The 9879-nt window shown below is 34.9% G+C and overlaps 1 protein-coding gene across 1 annotated transcript in view; it reads right to left on the bottom strand.

Annotated features, from left to right (window-relative positions):
* Nucleotides 1–285: 285 nt before the first annotated feature.
* Nucleotides 286–9879, bottom strand: part of WEE1 (WEE1 G2 checkpoint kinase) — a 14522-nt gene continuing 4928 nt past the window's right edge. The window contains exons 6-11 of the mRNA XM_029208394.1: nt 7078–7224; nt 4117–4212; nt 3936–4021; nt 2623–2793; nt 2385–2530; nt 286–1615 (exon numbers count right to left, since the gene is read on the bottom strand). Of these exons, the coding sequence (XP_029064227.1) occupies nt 1462–1615; nt 2385–2530; nt 2623–2793; nt 3936–4021; nt 4117–4212; nt 7078–7224 (800 nt within the window). The 3' untranslated portion in view covers nt 286–1461. The remainder of the gene's footprint in view (nt 1616–2384; nt 2531–2622; nt 2794–3935; nt 4022–4116; nt 4213–7077; nt 7225–9879) is intronic.

The following is a 9879-nucleotide window of genomic DNA, read 5'->3' as shown; positions in this document are numbered from 1 at the left end:
ACATTATACATTTCTAGCAGATCAAATGCATAATATGCAATGTGATGTAAAGATATTATTTATGACAAAAACATTGAGGGTTAATGGGTAAATTTTTGTTAAATCTCAAAATGTAACTAATGGAGACTAAAGCTCATCATTAAATAATCAGTGTTTCATATTCTGTCAAAAATGTGCCCTCTGCTTTTAGTATTTCATATACATTATACTCTACATTTTAAAATGTAGTGATAATGGAGATAAAATAGTAGAAAACAGGCATCACAAAGATTTAGACAATTAAAGTAAGCTCAGAGTGACTTTTAATATGCCAATCAATGTTAATAAAACACAAGTCAAACAGACTAGTGCAAACATGTTTTAAACCAAAATAGAAAAACAAACAATAGACAGATTCTATTTTTTTGCAACATCTGTTAGCCAGTATTATTAGTCAAATGGCTAATCACACATAAAACATATTTTGTGATAAGCTTGGGACAGTCAGAAGTCATTCTGGCATTTCAAATAGCTATGTACAGTATCACCAAGATTAGTTTATATACACAAATATTGAAGAGAAACCAGGCAAAACATTTAAAAAACAGACTAACAATATAATCAAGTACAAAACTTGGGTGGAGGGAGGAAACATTTTTTAAAAAGAGTCAGGGAAGGGCATTATCAGGAAAAAGTACAAAACCAGTAATAATTATACTACATTAATACAGCATTCCAAAGGGGGGGGGGAGGTGCATTTCTCCAATGCACTAGCTTCAAAGTTCAAAGAAAAAAAAAAGGCAAATAGCTGCTTTTCATCAAGAGCAGCTATATATTTCACATAATTGTTTTAAAAAGAAAGCCTATTAACAACGATGATTGTTTAATGCTACAATTTTACAGCAAAGACACAACTAAAATAGCAGCAAATTCACAAGGCAGTACTTCCACAGAATCATCATTCCATGGTGCATGCAATGCCTACAAAGTGCTCCCAGTGGGATATACAAGTATAATTCACAATTTAAAAAAAAGAAATATAAGATTGACACACAGGTACATTGAAGACTGAGGAGTACCGAGTCTCTTAGCATTTCCCTTTTCAAAGGGAGAATAGGTATGTAATAAAGCCCTTGAGTCCTTTTTTACAAGTCACTACAGAGACAGATACCTTTTATTACAATGCAACAGCTAACTATAAGCAGCACACCACCACAGTGGTTAACCCTGGAAAGGCTGGTGTAACATCCAACAGTGACTGACATCCTACAGAAGACAGACTGGTAAAACTAGACAAAAGCCTGATAGAGCACTGGTCAAAATACAGCTTTCAACTGTAATTCACAAATAAAAGTCCTAAAACATATTTCAGTAAAACTACTGACACCGATTGAGAAAGTAATTGCAAACTGGATTCTAGCAGTGATTTCAACCTAGCTTCCTCTTGTCACAGTTTTTTTTGGGGGGTGGGAAATGAGTAGTTCAGTATATGGTAAGGCTGACAGAGCGGTTCATTTTCTTTCCAATAAGTCGAGATGTTCTATTACTCTGGGTGGTGGACCTTGTGGCCATCCGGTCAGTGAAGAGTGCTCTTTCCTCAGCCGCAGCTTTTGCCATCTGGGCTTTCTTGAGTTCTCTAAGAACGTAAAAATAGGAAACAAGACTTTTCACCTACTGTATTAATCCTAGGAAGGGATCCTAAGAGGCCAAATACAAACTACATTATCAGTTGGGAGATCTTTGCATGATATCATTACTCATGCAACTGAGGAAAGAAAAAATACAGTATTGTGAAGATCTCTTTACATAATACAGACAAAAGGAAAATTCTACTTCCTCTTTACATGAACTATGATGGCTATCAAACTAATGGCAAAGGAACCTTTAAATATTTCAAGTCAGTTTTATTAGGTTAGAATCAAAACGGCAGCAATAAAGCAAATGAATTAGAATGATCATTCCAACCAGTTTTCAAAAATGTCAAAGGTCATTCAGAGCAAATACAAGAATCATCTACTAACCTAATCGACATTTATTTCATCCTTTCATATAAATAAGTAGAATAGAACGTTTCAAGGAAAATGTTAGTTTATGTTGAGAGTGTGGAGGGAAAAAACTGATACCTGCTCATTTTAGTTTTTGTGACAATTTGGGGCTTGGGGATTATCACCACTGCAAATATATGCAAGTTTAAAAAAATTTTAAGTCCATAATTTCAAACTTTAGAAACAACACAAATTTATAGGTCAAATACCAATGTAAAGCAGAAATCCCCAATCTTTAACCGTATAACATGTCAAGCCACTATATTCCTCACTGATGGAAAGCCTAAATCATCTCTCATTAAAATTTGAGAATAAAAATGAGAAAGTAAAAACAAAACAAATAAAAACCCCATCACTTACTTCTGCAAAAGTGAATTTTTGAACTTTTCAGCATTCAGTTCTATTCGTAATTGTTCTGCACTCTTCCTAGAAGCAGACAGCAATACTGAATGCTTTACCAATGCCATTGCTGAAGGTCTTCTCTCTGGATCTGGATGAATCATAACCTTAAAAAGAGAAGTAAAATTAATGTAAAGGCATGCAATTTAATAAAATATTGAATCATGTCAATAAAGTGCCTCATACATAAAATGCTCACTTTTAGCAACTCTGTAAATTCTTGGGAAAGCACTTGTGGAATCCGAGGTAATCTACCCTGTCTGATTTCATGCCATTGGTCTCCATTTCTGGGAAGAGGTTCAGCACCAGCAGCACATACCACTGTGAGGGCAAGGGCAAAGATATCCGCCTTTGGTAGATGAGTATAGTTCTGTAAAATTTAAAAAAAAAAAAAAAAAAAAGAAAAGGGAATATAAAAATGGCCAAAATAAAGTAAGATTACACCTCAATGATGATTTGGGTGAGAAATAAAACAAAATTAAAATGTCCAATGCCACATTTAAGTTTAGGACCTATTCAGAGAACAAGCTAAATTTGGGGAGATAATTATTTTTTTTAATGATAAAATAATATACACTCTGGGGTGGGAAAGTAAATACATTTCTAAAAGTATTTAGGCATTTCTAAAAGGCCTCTTCTTTATCACTAGCCCAACTCAACTCTCAGAAGAAACTCCTATCCCCCTAGGGGCATTCATATGAAAATAAAAAACATACATACATCAACAAGTCAGAAATACGCATATACATATAAAACACAAATATACATATAAAAAGAACAATGGAATCATACACTTCATTTGTTCTACTTGTTCTATTTTCATTCAAAACTCTTATCAAGAAATATTTTGCAACACTCTTTTTGAAATAGCAGTATTAACTATGTGCCATAATTTACTTAATCATTCCCTTACTGCTAAACACATATTTACATCATTCTCAATTTACTTGTATATGACTATCTCTGAAGGAGAGACTCATAGAAATGGAAATTTTGGGTCAAAGGGTACATGATTTTAAAATGTTGAAAGATACTAACATTTTTTTTTTTAAGATTTTTTTGATGTGGACAATTTTTAAAGTCTTTACTGAATTTGTTACAATATTGCTGCTGTTTTACGTTTTGCCACGAGGCATGTGGGATCTTAGCTCCTTGACAATAGATCGAACCCACACCCCCTGCATTGGAAGGCGAAGTCTTAACCACTGGACTGCCAGGGAAGTCCCAATACTAACACTTTGATCCCCAAAAAGGCAATGCCATTTTAAAGTTCCACCAGTAGTGTATGGAAATTTCTCTTTTACTGCAACTCCACCACTGCTGAATATGATAAATCTTTGCCTTTACTGACTTTCGCTAGATTAAATACGTCCACAGCTAACAGTTTACACTTTCTATTTTGTATTACCTTTCTACAAGTTATTAGCATAAAATTTCAGTACATCTGCATTTATAGTTTTCTAGCAACTGGTTAAGTGTTACAAAGCAAATGGCTTAAAGGAGAAAAACTACCTCCTGCAAAACTTCATTTGCAAGAAAACGGCTATCACCCTCTTCAACTTGTGGACTAGAGATTCTTGTTACATGCCCAAGGTCACCTAGAAGTATTGAAAAAAATACAGTCAAGAATTAAAACAAACCAGCCTCTCCCTCTTTATTTTGAAGAAATAACCTGGTTATTTTTCTTTCTTACCTATTTTAAACATAACTTTGTTGGACACCCAGTCATCTTCATCTCCTTCTTCAGAGGCAGCATTTGGGATTGAAGTTCGAGATATGAAAATATTACCTGTCAAACAGTTATTTAGGTTAGCCATACTAACAGTTAACAGTTAAACCAAAGTTCACAAACAAGTCATATAACAGAATCAACCAGAAAGCTTTTAAATATATAGATTCTTATGTGTTCTACCCCAAACTCAGTGAGAATGAAAATCTCAGGGGACAAGAACTGGGACTGTATTTTCTAGGAATATATTTTCTGGCCTAGCACTGGTCCTTGAACACTTGGAAACCATTGCATTAGACCCTTGTCACCTACACACTGATCTTCAGCAGTTTTAATTACTTAGAAATAATACAAAAGGCAATTAACATACTAATTTGTGATGCTGCCAAAGAACAAATTTTAATCTAATGGTACAAGGCTGGTGTGAAAAGAATAAGTCATGTAGCTATTGAGTTTGGCTGACCATACAGCATCTACATCCCAATGAGGTTCTGTGGTTCATTATTTCTGCTGTACACATTTTTTTTTCTTCTAATTCAGGTAAGCTCATGATTAACGTAAGTTTTAGTGGCAGATTTTATTTTAGTAGTTTTATCAATATAGTATAGAAGTTATAAATGTTACATTTACTAGAGTCATCTTTCCAATTTTGCTTTATTTACAGGACAACTTATTTTACGGTGATATTTGTAAATTTAAAACTTCACAAACCTTAATATTTTCAACTTTTGTACTTGTAATATAAGAATCCACTATGTTTGTCTGACATTTAATACAAGCTATGAGTGAGTATGGGCAAACCTTACTGATCCACGTTAACTGCCATCAGTTCAAATATAGTTTTTCCTTTTGGAAAATAAACATTTTAGCAAGTTAATGTACAAAAATTCTTCACATAATTCATATAACTAAGTTGTGCAAAATGATTTAAATTCCCATGAATCACACATATTTCCATAGATTAAAAAAGAAAAAAAAAACACCTCATTAAATTCAACTTAAAAACACCTAGCCTACAATGTTTAACTTAAATTCATCAACCTTTTAGTTATAACTTCTAATTTATAGGATAGAGAAAGGAATAAGCTAGGAAGCAACCAGTCAAACCCAGAAGAAAGGATATCTTGCAAGACAAGGTCTGTATTATTTTTATTATTTAAGTAGGGGAAGGGTAAAACCTAAAAAAGAAAAATGGATTTAACCTGGTGTAATGCATGGTCCTAAAATGGAAATGAGTTTGGACGAATCAACTGTTAAGGACTTTGGTCAACTAGGAAAAATTTTAATATGATCTGGCTACTAGATGAGATAAAAATTTACTGAAATGGAAAGGCAGAGACAGTTGTCTTAAAAAAAAAAAGTTATGGGGCTTCCCTGGTGGCGCAGCGGTTGAGAGTCCGCCTGCCGATGCAGGGGACACGGGTTCGTGCCCCGGTCCGGGAAGATCCCACATGCCGCGGAGCGGCTGGGCCCGTGAGCCATGGCCGCTGAGCCTGCACGTCCGGAGCTTGTGCTCCGCAACGGGAGAGGCCACAACAGTGAGAGGCCCGCGTACCGACAAAAAAAAAAAAAAGTTATAAAACAGTATGTACATTATAACGTAATTTTAAGTATGCAGGTGAATCCTACACTAACATTTTAGTGCAAATTCCTCTCATTCAATCAAAAATAACATCATTTTTTTTGGCAGTACGCGGGCCTCTCACTGTTGTGGCCTCTCCCGTTGCGGAGCACAAGCTCCGGACGTGCAGGCTCAGCGGCCATGGCTCACGGGCCCAGCCGCTCCGCGGCATGTGGGATCTTCCCGGACCGGGGCACGAACCCGTGTCCCCTGCATCGGCAGGCGGACTCTCAACCGCTGCGCCACCAGGGAAGCCCTGCATACTTTTTTTAATGCAAGACAATCTAAACGCATGTACCATTTTGTTTTCTGAATAAAACAGTAACATTTTGATGGCATTTTACAGGCTAGAAATACCACCATGTTTGTACAGCACATAAGTTTTCAAAGCATCTTCACAGCTCAGTTTATTCTAATAACCCTGTTAGTAGCACTGATATTGTAACTGTAGTTCCAAAGATTAATAGAAGAATGGGGATTTAATTTTTTTTTTTGTCCAGCTTGTCTATATTTTAAAATATTCTACAATGTACTAATTACTACTTCTGTAATACAATTTTGTTTCAGTTTAACATAAAATTATGTAGGCCTACACCTTGATTCGTACCGCTGCATCTTCAGTTTGAAACCTCATAAGCCTTTGAAAGAATACTATGAGGTTGTTCTGAGCCATAGTATGGTCGATCTACTAGAGCCATTTATATATAAAAATCAATTTTTAGCTGAAAATGATCTAATGGTAAAGAGAAAAAAAATAAAACCACTATGTTCCTAAACTCTCCAGTGCTTATTTATCTGCAACATTTTAAATACATTTATAATCACAATACATCTATCATTTTGTTTTCTGGGTCATACAGTGACAATTTTATTATTTCTTTTACAGACTAGAAATACCTCCAGGTTTGTAGCACCTATGTTTTCAAATTTATCATTTTATTCTAATAACCATGATAGTGGCACCAGCATTAATTTAAAATTATGGGTCTATAGCCTAGTACAAGAGACGGGCTTTAAACACAGGTTCTTTTAGTCTCCCCAAAGTCCCACTCCGAGACTACATGGTTCCCATAAGATGCAGCACATTTTTAACTTTTAGTAAAAGTGAGTTTGTTATTTCAAATTTGGGATAACAAGGGAAGAGGTGATGGGAAATAAAACAATACTAATAAGTGGGTCAAAAATCTTTTAAAACTAACAATGAAAAAAAAAAGTAAGATGTTTATGTTCCCATATTATTTTAATGAAGTCATTTATTCTCTATAACCCTAAAGAACACAGGTCAGAGGATCTATAATACTTACTAGGTTTTATATCCATGTGAACCAAAGACATTGAATGAATATACCTCAAGCCCCGGCCAACTTGCAAAAGGAGATCCTTCAACTCTGCTTCTGTAAAGTAACTCATGCTTCTGTAGTTTTCACTTATGGCATCAGCTAAACTTCCACCTAACAAACACAAGAAAAATTAGAATCTTCTTCTTCCTGAAATATTATTTTTCTTCCATCTTTACTGTATGACCACACACAACCAAGAAAGTGACATTTTATATAGGACCTATTCTCTTCAACCTGTTTGTGAAATCCAAATTTTATTTATTCTTTCAGTAGGTAATACACTCACATGGGTACAAAGTACAATGTAAAGTCTCTGTCTTATGAATACATACTTCAGCAATGCACCTGGTTCTCTTTCCCAGAGTAAATCAATGTTATCAGTTTCTTACGTATTCTTTTCAACTCCTTTTTACACAAGCGAAAACATATTTTCATTATCTTGAAGATCATTCTCTACCAATATACAAAACTACCCCTTTCTTTCTTTTGTCTACAGAATTCCACTGTATAATTGAATGGTAATACACTAACCAATCCCCTAATTGATGGACATTTAGAAATAATTTCCAAGCCTTTAATACTACATACTGTGGTCGCAGGAATAACTTCGTACATTGGTCATTTCACACATATTTAGTATATCTCCTACAAACAAACTGCTGGGTCAAAGGGTATGTACAATGTAATATACACATGCATAGTGTGTGTGGGAAACAGTGTTTTACTACATATAGAATACATTTCTGTAGCTGAGAGGGCCATTTCTGTTTATCCGGCAAAAGAGCTTAGAGTTGGTATTCACACCATCAGTGCCAAGATCTGATTGCCTCTGAAAGCTCACATAAAATAACAGTACACTCAGTTTCTGATTTCAAAATGGCTAATACTTAAATTCTGCTAGCATAAGCTTATGTAAATCTGGGGATTTGGAAGATAAATCTGGGGCAATAACACACACACATAGAGTGCCCCTTAGAGAAGGCTGTACCAATTCATACACCCATGTTTAATGTGTGAGAATACCTGTTTTCCCACACACTTAACAACAGAGTCTAAAAATTTTGTAAGTAAAAAACAGTATCTTAGTATCGTTTTAATTTATACTACCCTTACTATGAATAAGAACATAACCTACTTTTATAGAATCAGTCAAACCAATTAGCTAATTTGTTTATACTTTAAAAAACTTTAAGTTTATACTTAAAAACTTTGTTTATATTCTGTCTCAGAGGAAACGAGGAGTTATTGTAATAAATAAATAAATAAATAAACCACTTCCGTTTAAAGCTTAGTTGGGAATAATAAAATCAGAACCAAGGTAATAAAATCTAGGTCAATGATATACTACTCAGAAAAGGAGGTCCTATAATTTGAACAAGACTGAATAACAAAACGTCAAATGTGTTTAAAATAAATAAATAAATCACACACCTGGAGAGCTTAGGATTAAGTATGTTTTCTGAACTTAACTTGAACAAATCTTGAACTGCAGGAAGAAGAGGGGTCTAGGAGGGAGCAGGTCAAGAAGCCTGTCAGACAGGTGAGCTTGGAGTCCTAGATCAAGTTTACCAAGAAATAACATGGCTGCTTTTTAGTGGGTCTAGCAACTACAGCTAGGCCAGTTCCTTCTATCTTGTTGCTGAAAGGGCAAGAGGTGAGAAAAGCAAACTATTGATCTGATATTTCAGGTTCTCCTCCCCTATCTATCAACATTTTTCTACACCTGTTTATCAAGAGTAGAAATTCAGTCTATCACCAAACCAAGAAAAAAGGCTCAAAATGCAAACGATGTTTGAGACAATAAGGAAATTCAGTTAAGATAAAGGATATCAGTTAATCAACACAACAAATGAATGATAACAGAATCCTTCCCTGTGAAACTGTAGAAAAGGATCTAAAGACCAGGCCTATTAGGACATTCAAGGGTTTATGTGGAGAGAATGGTGGAAACGGGAAACAAAAGAAGAGCTCACAAATGTATCTAGATAGCCTCACTGTCTTTCATCTAAGCAAAATAAACAACCATACAAAGAGGCAGTCCTATTTTACAGAGGTCTATTTGTTTTTTAAAGATCCATATTCCTTAAGTGTTTTACAATGCTCCAAAATAATAAACTATTTCAAAAGATTATTTTATAATCTAACTTTATTACAGGACAAGGTCTCTGTAATCTGAGAGGGTTAGCAAGATGGCTCATTCCCTCCCAACTCCCAGGCCCAAGAGTTTTCTCAAAATCATCTGAATGACACAACCATGTATCTGGACTGTGGCTGAAATAAGAGAGCCAGGCACATCCAACAAGGTGGGAGGCAGATAGAAACTAAAAGGAGACGGCATCTAGCAAATATGGAGGGGAGAAGTATTATGGTAAAGTTGTACTATTATTAAATGCAGTTACTAAAAAATGGAGGTTAAGAAACACAAGGCCATGGGCGATAGCTTCAAAAATGTTTTGATGGTATGAAGAGAAACATTTCGAGATGTGTGAAACAAAATAGCAGCAATGCTGTACACTGAGCACTTACTCTTTCAAGGGTGGAGATTAAAATGACAACTCAATGAGAAGTCAGGTATGAGAAATGAGCCTTTTACTTCTGTTTTGTTTTCAAATACAGAAAACCTGAATCTACTGCCTATAACACTTATTCACAAGCTATGAAATGGCTGGTCTTAAGAAAAAATGAGAATCAACAAAAATAATCTTTGCTACTCGACTGTTCATTAAATTCTAAATTCTCTAATATTCACTGAAGATATATAGAAAT

Source organism: Monodon monoceros, unplaced genomic scaffold (genome assembly GCF_005190385.1).
Source record: "Monodon monoceros isolate NGI ecotype Baffin Bay Population unplaced genomic scaffold, NGI_Narwhal_1 Super_Scaffold_7, whole genome shotgun sequence".
Lineage (NCBI taxonomy): Eukaryota > Metazoa > Chordata > Mammalia > Artiodactyla > Monodontidae > Monodon > Monodon monoceros.
Note: the sequence above shows the minus strand (reverse complement) of the source record. Positions and strands in the feature narration are given on the sequence as shown.